This window comes from Numenius arquata, chromosome 1, assembly GCF_964106895.1.
Source record: "Numenius arquata chromosome 1, bNumArq3.hap1.1, whole genome shotgun sequence".
Taxonomy (NCBI): domain Eukaryota; kingdom Metazoa; phylum Chordata; class Aves; order Charadriiformes; family Scolopacidae; genus Numenius; species Numenius arquata.
In genome coordinates this window covers 61,023,372-61,042,134 of record NC_133576.1, presented here as the reverse complement: position 1 = coordinate 61,042,134, position 18,763 = coordinate 61,023,372, and the positions used below count along the sequence as shown (strand labels likewise).

The following is an 18,763-nucleotide window of genomic DNA, read 5'->3' as shown; positions in this document are numbered from 1 at the left end:
CTGGGGTTTGGGGCTCTGTTTTCAGGAAAGCTGGTATTTCTGCACTTGGACACTGTTCTTTTTGTATGTACTTTTTAGGGTTTGCTAGGCAGTTGAAGTATTCTTCAGCAAAATACTTTTTCTAGTGGTAACGCATAGATTTCAGTAAGTGCCCACCAGGACTGCTGACTTGTGCTCTCTTGACTTTGTGGTTTGTGGAGATATTTTGGAAAACTTGATTCTGAAATGTCTGGCAAAGCCGCATGAATCTATTGACATACTTGTTTTTCCTCTACATACAGACCCTAATATGGTCAATGCAGGCGACATGAATGGTTCTGGCAACCTGATGGATTTTCTGGATGAGCCCTTCCCCGACGTTGGAACTTACGAAGATTTCCACACCATCGACTGGCTGCGGGAGAAATCACGCGACACTGACCGCCACAGAAAGGTAAAGGTCTCCAGCTTTGATGCATCGCAGCCCCTGGGTTACAGACATTCTGGTGGTGAGAAAAACAAGCAGTTTTCCAGAGTTTACTGCTTCCTACCTTGCTGTATGACTTCAGGACTTCTAAAAAATATGTAAGTGGTACATCTTCAGTTTGTAAATATGGAAGGGCTTCTGGCAACTTAATCAGCAGAACATTCCTGAAAAATGACTGTGACTGGGGGGAGTGGAGTGTAGAGAAACTTCTAGTATATACTTCTACTTCTAGTATATACTATATACTAGTATATACTTCTTCTGTATATACCTTCTAGGAGGTTAAATGTTTTTTGTTTTAAACATTATACACTAAAACTGGGTCAGCCTGAATCAGCAACATGTCTCTCTATATGTTTAATTTCAGATTACAAGTAAAAGTAAGGAGTCCATATGGGAGTTCATCAAGAGTTTGCTGGATGCCTGGTCAGGATGGGTTGTAATGCTTCTCATAGGACTACTGGCAGGTATGTGTGTGTTAGCATTACAGTTTTGCCTGAAACCATCTCATCCAAGTTTGATGCAGTGCCATCTGCTTCTCTTTTTACTTGTTTGTCTCTCCACTGATGTTTCAAGCTAAAAAGACAGCTATGCATCCCTGCAGTTATAATCCTTAATAAAAATATCCACTTGCAAACTCTCCTGCTGAGTGCTGACCTAGAAAAAACACCGTTTACCAGTAGAGGGATTTTTCTATTCCTTTTGGAAGTACACATCTGAGTGCTTTACACTCCATGGGCTACTTTGATTTTCTGAATCTTTGATTCACAGAAGTCAATTTTATTGGTAGGATTTTTTTCCCTATCTTCACTTAGTTTAATTCTGCAAGTATATATTATGATGTGGGGAAAATTTTGTTTGCAGACACTCAAAGGGGAGCTTTGTAAATTCCTATATCCAATGGGTTATCTTCTTTATATATGCATGAAGGGAAAATACGGTTTCAGACTCAGTTTCAGATCTGCTTCCAGGCCAGACAGACATTACATATTTAACAGCCTGCTCAAACTCAGATGGCAAATTCATTAATTTCCCCGAATTGCTCCTGTCTTCTGCTCAGTTTAGCACATCTTCCAACTTGGAAAGCTGCAGTTCTCTTACCAAGTTGAAACAGCTGCCATTTTTTATGCTTTTGCAGTGATGTCAGGGGGCTCTTGTATCATACTGCTTGGTAAAAGCATAATGTGAAGTTTCACAGTTTCCAAGTGGTGTGGATTTCCTGCTTACCAACTGTCAAGTTAATACATTTGTTAGAGTTGTTCAGGAGCCTCAGAAGTACTTGGAACGTTCTTGAGAAAACACAGCTGAAGTGACAGTTTCGGCAAATTATATTATTTTGTAGAGATAGACTTGTTTCCACAAAAGCTTTGATGGGAGCGTGAGATGGGAAGAGAGTCTGATAGACTGTGTACTACCAGGGCAGCTGAAGCCTGCCTAAAGGCTGGTGTTGGCCTCATCTGGGATGGAGAATTCTGCTTGCAAATAAAGTTAGAGCAAGCCCTCTAGTGACGTCCCACAAGCTGGTCAGTAATCCCCTCACTAATACAGAGAATGTGGTATACACTCAAACACTCCCATTTTAGTAAAAATATCCCAGAAAGTTTGTTTTAGTTCCAGTTTGCAATGAAACTTCATGCTGAAATCCTCAAGGTTGTCGAAAGCGAAGTTGCTGATGTCTGATAAGGTCTAATGCTGGTATGTCCAGCTTGGGAACAGAGGTCGAGGGCCAGCTGCAGCTGAGATGTGTTAGCTTTTGCAACCTTTTTAATAACAAGGGTGCAGAGCAACATTTTTTACCTCAAAGAGTCAAATCAAATTAGTCTGGTTTTAAACTGGGATAAAGACTTGTGAATCAGCTAGAGAACATTACCTGCATGCTCGTCATCTGGGCTGAGCCCTGTAGACTCTTTCTGCCTGATGTTGAAACGACACGTGTTGTATGCCTTCAGCGTTTCTGGTACAGTGCAAAGACGGAGAGTTACCATCTCAAACTCAGTGAGGGGTTCAACATCCCTGTGATGAGTTGTGGGGGGGGAGGTTATTGATGAGTGGATGAGGTTTCTTAACCAGGTTTGAGGAGGGAGGAGGTGAGGTTGGTGGTGCAGTCAAGAGGCACTTTGTGTTGTTTCCCTCTCTACTTGAAATTCTGCCTGCTCAGAGAAGGCAGCCTGCCACAAGGGCACCCGTGTGATCTCATGGGGTTGCATGGACCAGCCCAACTTCTTCATAGTCCCTCTTCTCTTGCTGAACAGGCAGAAGCTACTGCTGCTCTGAGAGGAGCAGCCAGGCTCAGCCGCATGGACACAGGGTAAGCTCTTGGACAGCTGGGTCCAGGCACTGCCAAAAGCAGAGAGGGGTAGAGAAGTGGGAGAGGAAGAGGAAAGCAGCAGTACCCAAGGTGTGAGGGTTTTGGGGAGTACTCTGCCCCTGCTGCCCCCGCTGCCCCCTTGCTGGGTATGGAGGGCAGCAAGGTGGGATGCCTGGGGAAGAAGATGGCAGGAGCCTCCATGTGTTTCCAAAGGCACTTGGATGATTTACCCAGGTCCAGGAGTTTAAAGTGAGTTTAGCTGACCTTAAAGCCTAAATCTCATCAATTTGGTCAACTGAATCTTTCAGGTTTTGCAACACTTCACAGCCTGCACCTCCACAGCTAACACAAACTGATGTGTCCAAAAGGAGCAATCCTTGCCCTCCAGTGTCCCCACTATCGGGCCCCGTTGCCTTGTGCATGTGCAGCTGCACAGGGCAGGTAAATTTGGGAACTGACTTGGTGGAAAAAATGGGTTTTGGCCACATTAATTTTCAGTTGATCAGTGGACTCAGCAGGGTTGGTCACCACAGAGCCACAAGCAATCAAAATATTACTGATGGGAGGGAGGAAAGGACCATCCCATGTGGTAGTATGACTCATGTCATTTTTGGAGTGTCGTTGAGCCTGCATCAGGTGTTAGTCCCAGAAAAGCATAGGTGGGAAAGGGACCTCTGGACGGGGTCTGCTCTGACTTTCTGCTCACAGCAGGGCCAGCTTCTGAGTTAGAGCTATATGTTTTGACTAATACTAAAGTGTATTAAGAATGTAATGGCAGCCATTTGGGATCAGACCAAAGTTTTGTGAGAGTGTGCACACATAAATTATCCTGGGCAGAGCCCCTTGTTGCAACCACAGTCCTTTCAGAGCCATGTACCCACAGGGCCTCAAACCCTCAGGTGTTACATGGAGGGAGAAGATGGTGTATGACACTGTCAAGTGGCTGGAAAGGCTCTAAGGAGCTTCTGGAAATGAGGTCTTGGGAGCCAGAACCTGCTCATTTCAGGAAGGTAGAAGGAGGAGTAACACCCACGAATGCTGTTTGGTATGCAGATGACATAAAAACTGTTCATATGATGCTTCAGAAAAAGATGCTGAGCACTACCTGGGCCTGTCTCAGTCAGAAAGTTTGCATACTTTCTGGAGAAATACAAAGCAATGTATGGGGAAATGAACCTAAAAACTTTAGGTGCAGGTCCCAAATTTTTAGGCACTTTTTTAAAAGGAATTCTGAGTTTTTACTGTGCCTATCTTGCCTGCAGACCAGTGGCCATCCCTCAATCTAACCATTACTCCTAGGCAACTGAAGGTACATGCTATTTATAGATCAGCAAAAGAGTCTCTGTTTTCTAAAGCTATGTGACAAAAAGTATTATGATACTAATGCTAAAATGGTCTGGTACTGGAGCTGGATGTGCAAAAATATCCTTTGTAATTCAGTGCTGTGCCACTTGGGTGATGCTGGTTTTTGGCACAGGTACATCAGGAAAACTATATTTTTAAAGCAAATTTTTTAGCATTCTCATTAGGGCATTGTAACAAATGAGTATTGGCCAAAATAACCAAAGGAAAAGGAGAGAGGTAAAAGGGTAATAACGAAAATGAAGCTCAGCATTTCCTGGGTTTGGAGTGATTTGTTATTTTTCATTCTGGGCAGGAGGTTACATAGAAGGGGGAAGTTCAGTTCCTTTGATGGAAGAAGTAGGGAGATAAACTTATGCTCTATTACAGTCTGGGCAGCCATGGTAAGCACAAGAAATTAAAGGCTTGATTTTCTGAGATGCTGAACAGTCTGCAACTTCCATTCATTTCACTTAAAGTTGAAAAGATTCAGAACTTGGAAAATTTCTAGCCGTAGTCATGTGTCTTGTGAAGCACTCTCTATTGCACTATTATCCTGCAAGTGCTGCCCCTCCCCTCTCATGATTTTCTTCTCTGTAAGGCATGTGTAGTAAAGTACATGTAGCATTTTCTTCCTTGTGCGGATCCCAAAGCATTTGGCAAAAGGGATTTTTAAACTTTTGTTTGTTAACTTTATCAGGGAAAAACATTCAAAAGCCTGCCTGCCTTTGCGCCTTCTGGTAGGTGACACTAATACTCAATTGCCTGGGTAAGTGTGATGTGAGCTTTGAAGACTGGGGTAATTACAGAGAATGATAAAGGTCCATCAAGAGCAGCGTTTGGTGCTCATGTCCAAGGGGTGAGGATTCTTTGTACAGTTTCCTGAAACTGCAAAAACTCAGTAAGCTACACCTGCTGACATTACTAGCAGTGATTTATCATCATCTAAGAATACAGTTTGTTGTTTCCATAGAAACTTGGAAAAATAGAAAAAAGTAAGCAAGAGACGGGCAAGGTCTTCAGGAAAGAAAATAATTGGTACAGACATCATTACTCCCTTCTGCAGCCTTTTTTGGGCATCTTGTCTGGTACATCTGTATAGTTCTTCAGATCATTCCTATACAAGAAATATTCTTCACTGCTACCTTGAGTGACATCACTCTCGTGGAGGGACAAGTATCCTTCTTAAGGGAGTGTGAAGATACACTTATGTGGAAGGCTCTGTGAACACTGGTGGTACTTTTTCTCTTCTATGGAATAAAAAACACGTTATATTTGTGTGAATTATTTGAAATGTTTGGGTTTTTTTTCCTCTTTCACAGAACTGAAAAGCAGAAAACTTTAGTTCAATGTCAAATAAACTGCCTCTTTAACCCATCTATGTACCCCAGCTGCTAGGGAAAAGAGGAGCAGCCTCCACCCCTACTTCGTGTAGTTGCACTCTTAGCAGGAACCACAAAGCTAAAAGTTTTGGAAACATAAAACCAAACCATTTTGCATTCTCCAAACCACTTTTTTCCGCCCCCCCCCTCCCCCCAGTGTTTTAATCCTACTGAAATGTACTGATAAATTCTGTTCAAAATGATGAACAGTTTCCTGAAATTGTATTAATGATTATCAGCAAAAATGCTTTTGGCTTCTACTTTCCATTGTATTTAGGGTTTGGAAAACACCAAGTAAATTTTCTATCAGTTGGTGGTTTAATGCTTTCCAGAAACCATGCGCCTGGGGACAGAAGGCAGGTCTGCTGTCTGTGTGTTCTGGCTGCTCCCAGCCTCCCTGTTCCTGCTGGTGGTGCGGTCCTGAGGACACATCTGCTCTGAGGGTGCTGGGGCAGGATTTTATCGCTGATGAGCAAATGTCCTAGAAAAGCAGGTTGTTGTTTTTCGTTTTGTTTTTTTTTTTTTTTTACCCCGGGGTCTGGCCACAGTAAGTTTACCCGCGTCTGTGTGCGGTGGCCACCGAGTGTCGCTGTAGCTCTGTGTAATTACCAGGGAAAACTGAAATAAGGGTTAGTTTGGTACAGAGAAGATTTGAAGGATAATTTTGCTCTGCATGTTTGCATTGCTAATGGATGTATACATCAAGAACCCGATTCCGTTAACTCCATAGGTCAGAATTTGGCATCTGTACTGTTTCTGTACTGAAATCATCCTTCTAAAAGGTGCTGGGACCAGTAAAGGCATAGGAAAACAGAATCATAGAATAGTCGAGGTTGGAAGGGACCTTTAAGATCATCAAGTCCAACCATTAACCTAACACTGCCAAAACCACCACTAAACCATGTCCCTAAGCACCACGTCTACCCATCTTTTAAATACTTCAGGGGTGGTGATTCCACCACTTCCCTGGGCAGCCTGGGCCAATATTTGATAACCCTTTTGGTGAAGAAATTTTTCCTAATAACCATCCTAAACCTTCCCTGGTGCAACTTGAGGCCATTTCCTCTTGTCCTATCACTTCTTACTTGGGAGAAGAGACTGACCCCCACCTCGCTACAACCTCCTGTCCGGTAGTTGGAGAGAGTGACGTATCTTCCTCCTCCCTACCCCTGAAATATGCAGTATGGTTTGAGACCCGCAGTTTAGTGTGTATGTGGAGACCTCACATGAAGGCCTGCTGATCTCAGTCAAATGGTGCACCTCCCTGGGAAAAACTTCAGGATCAGGCCCTATCTCAGTTGTGCCTTCCCTATTTGACAGTAGTCAGTATGAAACTAATAATATTTGAAATAAAAGCTTTCTGAGAGAACACTGAAGGTCAGACAACAGGTTGGTGTGGCTGTTTGCGAAGTCACTCGCACCCCCTGTTGTTTGATATATTTGTGCTTACATTGCAGCTGCTTCCCCAAATCATGGGGTTTTGCTGATGTTATAATTAGACACATTTTCCTTGCGACTTAATATTTTTTAATGCCACGGTTTCTTTTTCTGTACTTCTTTTTCCAGGCACATTAGCCGGAGTGATAGATTTAGCTGTGGATTGGATGACAGACCTGAAAGAGGGTGTCTGCCTGTCTGCCTTCTGGTACAGCCACGAGCAGTGCTGCTGGACATCTAATGAAACTACATTCGATGACAGGGACAAATGTCCCCTGTGGCAGAAATGGTCTGAACTTCTTGTAAGCCAGTCTGAGGTACGAGAGACCTGATTAGGCTGGGGTCGCAGCAGGCCGGGGAATGCCCTTTTTTCATACTTGCTGATGTTCCCTCCACAGAGTTTCTCTGAAAGAGAAAGTAATGAACTGAAAGCATTGGGGGGAAAAAAAAAAAAAAAAGACTTTTCCACAAGCAATATCTGCTTAACTTGGGAGAGATCCCATTGTTTCAGTGTCATGTATGTTGGAAATTGGAAAACTGTGAGATTGCTCTCGCTCTTTATCAATATTAAACCAAAAGTGTTTCATAACACTCATAATATAATCACTGGGGGACCTGAGCTGCTATCCAATTTTTTTTTTCTTTTAAACACTATTTTATGGGACAATAAAGATGATCCCTGACAAATACATTTAAATGGAAATTTTTGTGATTGCAGATGTTTTTTTATGTACCCAAATGCTGTGAGTAGTAGTGGGAGCTGCATTAGAACTACATGTTATACCCTTGCAATCAGTTTCTTTACCAGATAGCAAAATATTTAGCTGGCACTGAAAGCTATGGAAAAAATAGGTGCCCTGGGAGATGGCCAAAATAAAAAAATTGCAGGGGGAGAGGACAGAAAGGGAAAAAGCTGATCTGGATTGACATGAAACTTATATTTTAAGAACTTTTTTCCTATCCTATCCTATCCTATCCTATCCTATCCTATCCTATCCTATCCTATCCTATCCTATCCTACCCTACCCTACCCTACCCTACCCTACCCTACCCTACCCTTTTTTTTTTTTTAAACTGTAGAAATTTTAAATACAAAGAATGTTGTTGCAGAGCAAAGCAGGTGAAAGTTTCATTTTGAAGACATCAAAAGAAGGTTTTCTGGACTCCTTTTAGCAGATTATACTTTTATAGAAAATATGAAAAGGACATTTTATTTTCAACCTGAGCTATTTGATGTATTAAATAATATTGATCCCTTCGCAACTTGAATTTTTGGGCAGAATTATTGTCTTGAAAGAAATCCCCCATTTCTGGAGGTGACTTGAATATGACAAAAATTGAATATGACATAGAGGTGGGACGAATGTGGTTTTGAAGAGAACTGGCTTATGGGATACTGAAGTATGTAATGGGACTTCTTAAAAAATATCCAATAATGCAGTTTGGTCAATAATAGGACACGAAAATATATACTTCTAAGGGATAAATAGTCTCCAGCCAGGCAATGAAAAAATGGGTGACTTGGAGAGAGTGTCTTGGATCTTCCTCCAGTGTGGAGGTGGTCTGGTCCTGCAGGAAGTGTTTGAGGGCACTTTCATTGCCGTACAAGTTTTGTTCATGTTCCTTTCACTTTAGGTTTACAGTACAAGTAGTACTAGATGAGAGTGTCTGTGAATATGTATAGCCCAATTTTCCATAGTTCTAATTAACTGTAGTGAAAATAGCAGGATGCTCGCTGGTCCTGCATATTCCCACCATTTGATCCCAGGCAGAAATCTCTCTGCATGGTTGCCAACCCGCAATGCCAAGCTCCCCTTTGCTAGAGGTTTGCACTGGTCTTCATCAACAGATGCTTTGGGTGGTTGTGTCTTTGTAACAGTGAAGAAATACTACCCTGGTATAAAGTTGCAGGACTTGGGATGATGTTGTAATTTAAGAGAACAAAAAAATGTGGGAAGGGAAAAAAGAGGGGAATGTTACAATTGTTATGGGATTTGGAAATCCTGTGCATGTGTTTGACATACTGTTACTCCTGAAAGGCTGGAATATATAAAGGGAGCATATCCTTAAGAAAATTTATTGCTTTCACCTGCTACTTGAAATCAGCAGTCATGGCTGTTGTATGCTGTGGCCTGTAAGAAAGGAATCAGTAGGTGAGCACTGTAAAACTTTAGTCACTTTGTATTCAAATTGGGCTTCTCAACCCCTAGTGTACTGTCACAGTGGAAAGAAAGGTTAATCTTGGCTTAGTTTTAGCCTCTCTCTCAAAACAAATGGGCCCCTAAGATCTGTGGGTTTCTGGCTGCCATGGCCCAATGGATGCTGTAAATATTAATAATATAGCTGTCTATTACTGTTACATTGAAATCCCAGGCAAAGCCCAACAAAAATATGAATATGGAAAGTAAAAAAGTCTGTTTTGTAGCAAAAGGCTTATAATATGGGCAAGTTTTGCATGGTTCCTGTAGCTATGGAGGACTCTAGGAGGGATCAAAATACACTGAATTTAACTGCATTTCAAGATAATTTTGGTTTGTTTTTTTTTTTTTTTTTTTTTGGTATGTTGCTTCAATTTGTGCCTGATATTTGCGTAACAGCCCTATAAAATGCACAGTGCGCAGAAGGACTAATTTGGAGGACACTTTAGATAAAAAGTACTTGAGCAGTTTCCCTAAAGGTTCTCTGGTCAGATGAGTCTTCATTTTATGCATGACTGTGACTCTTTCTCATCATTGCCAACTAAATTTGACATTTTGAGGACTAAGATTTAGATCAATTCTTCCTTGTGGTTTTGTCGATTTATGGCTATGATAAACCGTGTACATATGTTCTCACTAAGAATTGTGACATTTCCTACGGCATCTCTTGAAAACTGCTTTCATTCTAGTCCTCCTATAAAATGAGCCCAAAGCAGAATCTTGATATAAATTATAATGGAAAACATAATAGCACATCTGAAATATACCAGGCTATGTTTACTTCCCTAATAGCTGTTTTGTGGGCCAATGGTAATCGTCATCCTTCTGGTCTTGAACTGCTTCCAAAGAGCAATTGAAGAGTTTTGTGATGCAAGAGAGTTTCACAAACCTCCAAGTGACTGGAGGTGTGGGTGTGTTAAAGCGCATCAGGTGTCATCCACTTCAACTAGATCTCTAGCCGGTGTCTGGTGCCCTGGAGCTTCCCTATTCTGCAGATCCAGGTTGGTCCTAACCTCAACTTCACTGGAGCCGAGGACACCATTTCTAGTGCCTCACATCTATCCAAAGCAGAGGAAAGGGCCCCATGTCTTCCACAGCTCATGACGTTGGATCCAGCAATGGACTGGATTCTCATCCCAGGGCTTCTGGATCTCCTGTCATTAAGCTGAGACCTGCAAGTTCTGTACCTGGAACTCACTTTCCAATTTGTAACGTTCACTGCAGGGATTCTGCAAGCTGTGAGATCCTAAGACAAGTCAGAGTAGAGCTCTCAGCCTCTGGAAAAAAAAAAAACATTGGTCAGCCATGTACGGCATCCTGAGGGATGTTTTATTTCAGTATATTCTGAGTTCGTGAGGGTCGTTTTCAATTGTGTCCATTTCTACCTAAATATGAGTGACATCAGATCTAAAATACTGCTAGGTCTTGCAAACTAAAATACAAAGTTTTTCTCAGTTCCCCTGCATGTTTCATTACTATTGCTGCCATGATGAGTCCTATGAGCCACTAGTGGAAAAGGTCTTAGCAGAATCATCTCTGCTGATGAGCAGTTTTGGTCTCTGATTTCAGTGTACTTGCTTAAGACTTTTACTCATTCAGGGCCTTATTAATGGCATGCAATAAATGAGAAATGAGCCACTTGCTATACTGAGTTACTACTGCTTCACTTCCCAAAGGTTTTGTTATTATTAATCATTACAAACTCCTGAAATTGGACCTGCAGAATTCCTAGTATCTGGAAAATGTAACAATGACGGTTGTCCCAATGGATAAGGCTGAACTGGCCATATAGACTTGTGGGGTCCTGCCACAATGCTGTAGGTGTACGTGTGATTGCAGTAACGAGCTGATGTAGTTTTCATGTGACTTCTGAGATGTGAAACAAGAGGAAGTAAAAAGAAACAAAGTTAATTTGACTCCAGTGAATTTAGAAGCAAAACTACAGCTTTTGCTCAATACTGTAGGGCAAATTGATATAATGGCATTGGTCTTTAGAATTACTCCAGGTTCACATTGACAGGAGAATTTTGCCTTGGGGCAACGTATCCAGAGTTTTCTCTAGTGGAAGAGTAAATATTGCCATAGCTGTTTGCAATTGAAAGCACCAGGAGAAGACATTCATGAGGAAATGAGGCCATCTTCAGCTGTAGCAACAAAGACCCATGGTTACTACAGACGTGTGTCAATCACTGTAAGCGTGTGATCCATGACTGCTTAGTCTCAAGGCACTGGGGGTTGGCATCATATTGTTCTTCTGCTGTTATCAGCAAAGCCAGTTGCTAATTTCAGCAAGCGCAAGAGAACCTTAACAAATTGCCCTTCTTCCAAATATATCCATAAGGTTAAGGGCAGTGGTTCCCTTACTGTCTTTTCAATTGGACACAGACCTGGGAAATGAGGCTAGCAAGCGTTCACGCAGTTAAAGGTTGATTCCTGGCAGGCTTGCAAACAGAGAGACTTCTCAGCTCTAGGTTTTTTACGACTGGGAACTGGGCCTGGCCCTCTCTGTTAACTGCAGACACGATACAACTGATTAATGCCTATTTTCCCACTTGATTTATCATAACGTTGATATCCAGGCTGCTGTCCTGCAGAGCAAAGACAGGGGCCCTGATGTTCTTGAGCAGCTGGGATTGCATCCGGTAGGAAGAGTTCACTTAGAGGTGAAGGATTCATACCAATTCATGCACTGAGGTTCATCTTGTTTTTTATTCTGTAATGTCATGTCGCTGGAGAAGATTGTTTGAAGGGTTAAGCTCCTTGTATCAATTTGATGCCTCTGACTAGCTTCTGTTTTGTCTGTGTAGGTAGGATTTTTGAAATGAATCAAAAAAATTATGTTTGTGAAGAGGGAGGGGTATTCTAAGAAGGACTTTAACAGCAGTTTTGAATTGACCATGGGAGACAGGTAGAAACCTTGAAGGTCACTGCTGACTATGCTTTCACTATGGCACTACACAGTCAACCATCGCTAACGGTCATTAGCATTTCCATTCTGTCAGTAAAGTAAAACTATTGACTTCGAAGATAGGTTTTATTGTTGACTGGGATACTTTTAAAATATCAGGGCAAAAATGACTGAGATGTGTCTGAGTGGGATCTGCCAAGCTGTTGTGTTTTCTAATGATTTTCCACCCATGTCATAGATAGCGTCATAGAGAAGGAAAGGATTTATTTATGGTTTTACCCTTCCCATTTGTGAACTGAGCTAGCTACTGATATACCCAGGGATGTCGTTAGAAAAGATCAGCATCTGTGGACAGCTGACCGTTGAACGCCAGCCTTCAGAAAAAGATGTATCAGGGTCTCATCCCCTGTCACCTGCCATAGGATGAAACAGCAGATTCCTCCATGAGGTGCTTTTTTATCACCAATTACTTTTCCCTTATGACAGATTTGTTTGACGTTTTCAAACTTTTTGTGGTTGGCTTAATTTTTTAGTGCCTGAAAGACGCTCTGTTGAAGGTGTTTGGGTCCCTTGCAAACAGACTGTATGGACTGGGTTGGGTATATATTGGTAGGCTGCTTCTTTCCATCAGTAATAAAATTGTTGGAGTGTATGAAGTCACTTGTCCTTCCTGAGGAAAAGCAGCAGCTACCACATAAATGAAAAGACCAGGCTCCATACCATCATGATTCCTAGTAGAACTGTGAGATTTACCAACCTGCATTTATCTAACAATGTTTGTTACTGTTATTTTTCTAGGGTGCAAGTGCTTACATTCTAAACTATTTTCTATACATTATGTGGGCTCTATGTTTTGCTTTCCTGGCAGTCTCCCTGGTCAGAGTGTTTGCTCCCTACGCCTGTGGCTCTGGAATCCCTGAGGTAAGTTTCTCTTTGTGGATGAATATCCAAATACCAAACAAAACAAAGAAAAGATAAAGTGTCGCCTTTTCCCATTCCAGAACTGTACTATGAGATAGCGTAGGAACCAGAAGATTTTCTTTCCATCTCATCTGCCTTCATTCCTTTGTCTGACATGCCTTTATGGTGCCCATCTAAATTTTTCATATTCAAATGCCACTGTGACAGGGTAATGTACATACTTCTTCATTGCCAGTGCTTGAATTAAAAATCAACGACTCCCAGTCATCACCTTATGGACATCACTTTGTGGCCGAGACACATACTCACTAGAAAATTGTAGAAAATTTTCCTTGGACAAAACTGCTTGGGCCAGTTACAAAATCAGTAATTTTCTAGGCTAGGCTTTAAGTAAACCAAAATAAAATAAAGAGGGAGGACTACAAAGCTTAGGTTTCCTAAACTACTGAAGATGCAAGTTGCCCATCGTTTGAGATGCCTGAAAAGTGCCTGGCTGTCCATCTTCTGGACATTGTGTCCTTGTACAGAATGTCATGCTGACATGACAGCATTATGGCAGCCAAAATCTCTACTTGGGTTTCAATGTTTTACATATGGATCCTCAGTCCATATTTAAGCTGTTAAAAGAGGAACCTTGTAATTCAAGCATCACAGCTACTCAAATTTTTTGAAATCAGGGCAGGCTCTTGCTGAAAGTGCTGTATAATTACTGGGATTATTACTTAGGAATCTGGCAGACACAATAAACATACAAATTTTAGAAATCTTGGCATACTTTTTTTCTTCATCTGTAGGAGAAGCACCAAATGTTTCATAGCCAATCAGGAAAAAAAAAACCCACTACAAATTATGTGAAGTATTTAAATAATTTCCATGTTTTAATGTAGTCATGTGTGTTACTTTTTTGACATATCTGTAAGTGTTTTTAGAAAGTTTTCATAGTTAACTGTAAATTTAGTTTCCAAGTGATATATCTCTCTTTTGAGGTGATGCTCAGCTCCAGCCTGTTTCCAGGGCTCCAGTCCAAACCCAAATCCTACCCTGCAGCCTCTGTGTCATGCACATGCATTGTGTTCTATTCTAGCCACTCACATGCAAAATTAAAAGGAAATGTCTAAAAACAAGATCTCTTGGACTTTCTCATTTCATCATACTTGCATGCTTTTATGGCATGACCATTCTAAAAATTTAGAACTGTTTTTTTTTATTGTGTTAACTTGAAAAAGTCTGTGGCTGTTTATTTGCTTTTTTTCTGCTTTGTTAAAGTTGGGTCTAGTTTAACTCTGATCTTGTAAGACAAGGAGGTACATAAAAGTTTTGTATTTCTATTGATCTCTGTAAGACTCCTTACTGATGCAGGGGACCACCCGTAACAACAGTAAAAATGTGGTCTGCTTAACCCCTGCTCTGATATTGCTGTGGGAAGTTACCCTACCTACAATTTCCTTCTCTCCATCACTGACTCTTTTCAAGCAGTCTGCATTTGTTTTTTTAACTCCGCTGGGGTTTGAACTCAGTTTGCAAGTTCAGAGTAGAAGAGGTTTCTCTAGCTCTTCAACATGTTCTTCCTGCTTTCCAGATAAAAACCATCTTGAGTGGGTTCATTATTAGGGGCTACCTGGGCAAGTGGACACTTTTAATCAAAACAGTCACCTTGGTTCTGGTGGTATCTTCAGGCCTCAGCCTCGGGAAAGAGGGGCCGTTAGTCCATGTGGCCTGTTGCTGTGGAAACTTCTTCAGCAGCCTTTTCTCAAAGTACAGCAAGAATGAAGGAAAGAGGAGAGAGGTGAGTTTGGTTCAAATCATCTCTAATTTCCTTGTCCAGCTACTTGGTGTTTCAAAGTCTCATGCCTTGTACCTAAATATTTGCTTTGTAGGTGCTCTCGGCTGCAGCTGCCGCAGGTGTTTCTGTTGCCTTTGGGGCTCCGATTGGAGGTGTGCTTTTTAGTCTGGAAGAGGTGAGACCTGGAAGTTCACTTCAATAAATATATTTTTGTTTGATACCTTTTTCTAATATTCATCTTAATTTTTCAAATATTTATATGCTTATTTTTCTTCTAAAGCAAAAATGATCTTTGCTAGTAATAAGAAATAACCAGGTATTTTAGCATAATTTGAGTTGAAGAAGAGCACTGGCTTTCTGGAAATAAATCAAATTATTTAATCTGGAAATGGATCACTGTGCTGAACTGTTTCCAGCTTTCGGCTTTCTGCTGCATGAGCCAAGCTGCTGAGCACCCGTCTTACCGTCTCTAGCCAGCAACTTCGGATTTAGAATTATATATTTTTTCACTGGTTGCTGCTCCCTATCTGAAATCTGAAAATGCTTTCTCTGATATCTTTCTGAACACGTTCTGGCTGTGGCAAGGACTGGTATTCCCAGGCAAGCCAGACGTGCAGTCACAGATGAAACACACAGCGATGGCTTACTCTGCACAGTGCTCCAGTGAATAATTAAAGCAAACACCTTCTCTCACACTCAGTGAAGTGTTTACAGTCTCTGCTTGCTTTTAGGTCAGCTACTACTTTCCTCTAAAAACCCTCTGGAGATCATTTTTTGCTGCTCTGGTGGCTGCCTTCACACTGAGGTCCATCAATCCCTTTGGAAACAGCCGGCTGGTCCTGTTCTACGTGGAGTACCACACCCCCTGGTATATGGCCGAGCTCTTCCCCTTCATCCTGCTCGGCGTCTTCGGTGGTCTCTGGGGGACCCTCTTTATCCGATGCAACATTGCCTGGTGCAGGAGGCGAAAAACCACTAGACTTGGGAAATACCCAGTCCTGGAGGTCATAGTGATAACAGCTATCACTGCCATCATTGCCTACCCCAACCCCTACACTCGGAGGAGCACCAGCGAACTGATCTCTGAGCTCTTCAATGACTGCGGTGCCCTGGAGTCCTCGCAGCTCTGCGACTATATCAATGATCCAAACATGACCCGGCCGGTGGATGACATTCCTGACAGACCTGCTGGCCCTGGAGTCTACACCGCCATGTGGCAGCTCGCCTTGGCTTTGGTGTTTAAAATTGTCATCACGATATTCACTTTTGGCATGAAGGTAAATTGGGGACAGGCGCAGAAGCTGTTGTGAGCACAAAGCACAGATGTGGTCTGTCTGGCAGGGCTTCTGTGCCTCTGACCTACATCCACCCATGCAGGTGTGGTTGAGATACCTGCTGGTTCACCCGTCACCTGACATCTTGCTCTGCAGTCCCCCATCATAGCAGAGGGATGACCTTGCTTTTCCACCTTCTAGTCATCTGCGGTTTTATTAAGTGAAAAAAAGGAAATCTGGGGGGGAATTTAAATCCACTGTTGCCAATAAGCAAATTCTAGATGATTCCCACTGCAGCTGCCTTTCAGCTCTCTCAGGGATATGGACTATTTACATTGCTGTTTGTCTTGTTGGATTAACGTCTTAATGTGTCTCAAGGTAGCTATGCTCAGGGAAGTAATAGCTTTAAATTTACTGATTTACATATTCAAAACCTCATAAAAATATAAAAGAAGCAGAAAATTCTATTTTTGATTCTTTTTAAGCACTGTAGTTTGGAAAAAAGAGGGAATGAGTGGGAGGACTGACGGATGTATGATTTGATTATTCTGGATTTGCAACTTTTTCCTTCCACTCCTCCTCCTCCCCATAAATGGGTGATGAAAGGTCCAAGAACAATTTATCCAAGCTTTCAACATATACAAAGCTGTTTGTGGTGAGTTTTATGTATCTGATTGCTGGCGCCCATATAAAACACATATCTGTCTGTCTACAGCTCCCATTATCTGAGCATTTAGTTCTGGATCTGATTGCAGCAGACGATGGGAAGTTTTCTGAGTTATACACTATATTTTATACCACACTCAAAGCTAAAGCATCTCATCTTTCTCTTAAACACTGTGCTTGAACTGAGGATCCATCTTTTCAGAGGGCCTTTTACCTAAAATATAGTAGCAAGTTGTTGGAGTTTTGCTTTTCATTTGTGTTTTCTCCATCTGATGACAAGAACTACTGAACAGTAGAAGGTTGCTCAGGACCTGAGTCCTGCTGGTTTCCTAAGCAGGGAGAACAAGTGGGAGTTTAATAGCACTTGGATGTTGCAGGTGTAATATTTCTGGAGGAAGACTTGAAATGAGATGTCCATCACTGCAGAAACTGATCTATGGCTGTTATGCTTGTTCATTTGTTTAAAGACTTCTGAGTTTGGTTCTTTATTTAATGTGTGTTTCTTTATTTGTTCTGTTTTTAAAATTTGTTAGAGGCAATTGACAGTTTCAACTATTCTGTAAAAGAACAGACAAAATAGCTTTACACACCAAATCTAAAAAACTCAGTCCAACTGTATCAGCAAAATTAAGACTGTATGGTGGAGGAGATAGTGACTGCTGTTATCAGCCCTAATGCCTCTGGGCCATGTTGAGGTTGTTACTTTAGTTGTCTAGGAAGCTCAAGGTGTATTTTCAGAAGTAAAAAGATATAACAGCCTTTCCTCTCTAGACCCAACAAAAGTCCATGCAAGTCATTACCACAGATCTGAGTTTTCTTCTCCACCAGGAAATTTTTCTCCAACTTTCAGGTGTACTTTACATCTAAGAGGCAAGGCAAAGTGAATTTTAATTTTTTTTTTTCTTTCTCATTTCAATACCTTTTTTTGAATGATTTGTGACTTGTCTGTATAGCAGACAACAAGGTAATGATTCATAGAGCTTCCTGGAAAATATATAGCAAACTGAGATGAAGAAATAGCTACGTCTGAGTAGTCAGCCTCTTTTCTCTGAGTTTTTATTCTGCATTTGACATTTAATTTAAAATCTGGTCTGATTTAGCCTGAAAGAGTAGTAATAAAACTATAAAGTACTCCATGTGATAGAGGGTGAAATCAAGATGTTATTTTCAGTTAAGCTTATTCTCAAGTCCATGACAGAACCATCAGCAGCTCCTGACATCCTGCTGAGAAAGCAATAAAGGCAAAACCAGGAGCATCTTGACTTTAAAAGCAGGCTATTATTCAGAAACACCATTTATCTATCAAATTCACTGCGATGCAGCAGGTAGGATTCAAAATTACTTAAAAAAAAAAAAAGGAACATTTTATAAAGCTGTTCATATGCACGTAGCCACACAAACTCAGTCATTGCAGAAACCCATCTCAGACCACAGGCAACATCACTGTAGGCTTCCATAAGGCTATGGCCTTCTGAGCTAGCGTTTAGTAAGGAAACTGGATTCTCTTACTGCTAATAATAAATTGTTTGATCCATAAGTTCATTACTAGTCATTTTTGTCAAGGTGCTCATGTCTCTCTATTTTATTCAAGATCCCTTCAGGCCTTTTCATTCCCAGCATGGCTGTTGGAGCCATGGCTGGTAGGATGGTTGGGATTGGAGTAGAGCAGCTGGCATATCACCATCATGACTGGATCATCTTCAGGAACTGGTGCAGGCCTGGGGCAGACTGCGTCACGCCAGGACTTTATGCTATGGTGGGAGCAGCAGCTTGCTTGGGTACAGTATCTGCTGGTCATTGCTTTGTGCATGGATAACACTGATGTGTGGGGACCTACAAATTGTTTAAGGGGGCTTTGTGTTTGTGTTGGGTGCTATGCCGGCATTTCTGGACATAATAGATGTGGTGGGCTAAAGCATGGGCAGCTGCCTCAAATGGTCTCTCCAGTGATCTGACAGGTAGTCAACAAAAGAGAGGCTTGCAGTCACCAATGCCCACTCCTTGCAATCCACCAAAAAGCACATAAAAGGAAAGAAAAAAATTAAAGCTAGGCTACAGGATTCCAAGAAGGAGCTTTTG

The 18,763-nt window shown here is 41.6% G+C and overlaps 1 protein-coding gene across 2 annotated transcripts in view; it reads left to right on the top strand.

The window, feature by feature from the left end:
• Positions 1 to 286: 286 nt before the first annotated feature.
• CLCN4 (chloride voltage-gated channel 4) overlaps positions 287 to 18,763 on the top strand; it is a 28,420-nt gene continuing 9,943 nt past the window's right edge. Inside the window, exons 1-8 of one of the 2 annotated variants that reach the window (XM_074144199.1) lie at positions 287 to 433; positions 834 to 933; positions 7,064 to 7,251; positions 12,839 to 12,961; positions 14,541 to 14,747; positions 14,839 to 14,919; positions 15,476 to 16,021; positions 18,276 to 18,462. In XM_074144199.1, coding sequence (XP_074000300.1) covers positions 290 to 433; positions 834 to 933; positions 7,064 to 7,251; positions 12,839 to 12,961; positions 14,541 to 14,747; positions 14,839 to 14,919; positions 15,476 to 16,021; positions 18,276 to 18,462 — 1,576 coding nt within the window. In that variant the 5' untranslated portion in view covers positions 287 to 289. The remainder of the gene's footprint in view (positions 434 to 833; positions 934 to 7,063; positions 7,252 to 12,838; positions 12,962 to 14,540; positions 14,748 to 14,838; positions 14,920 to 15,475; positions 16,022 to 18,275; positions 18,463 to 18,763) is intronic. The other variant, XM_074169163.1, reaches the window with a different exon arrangement.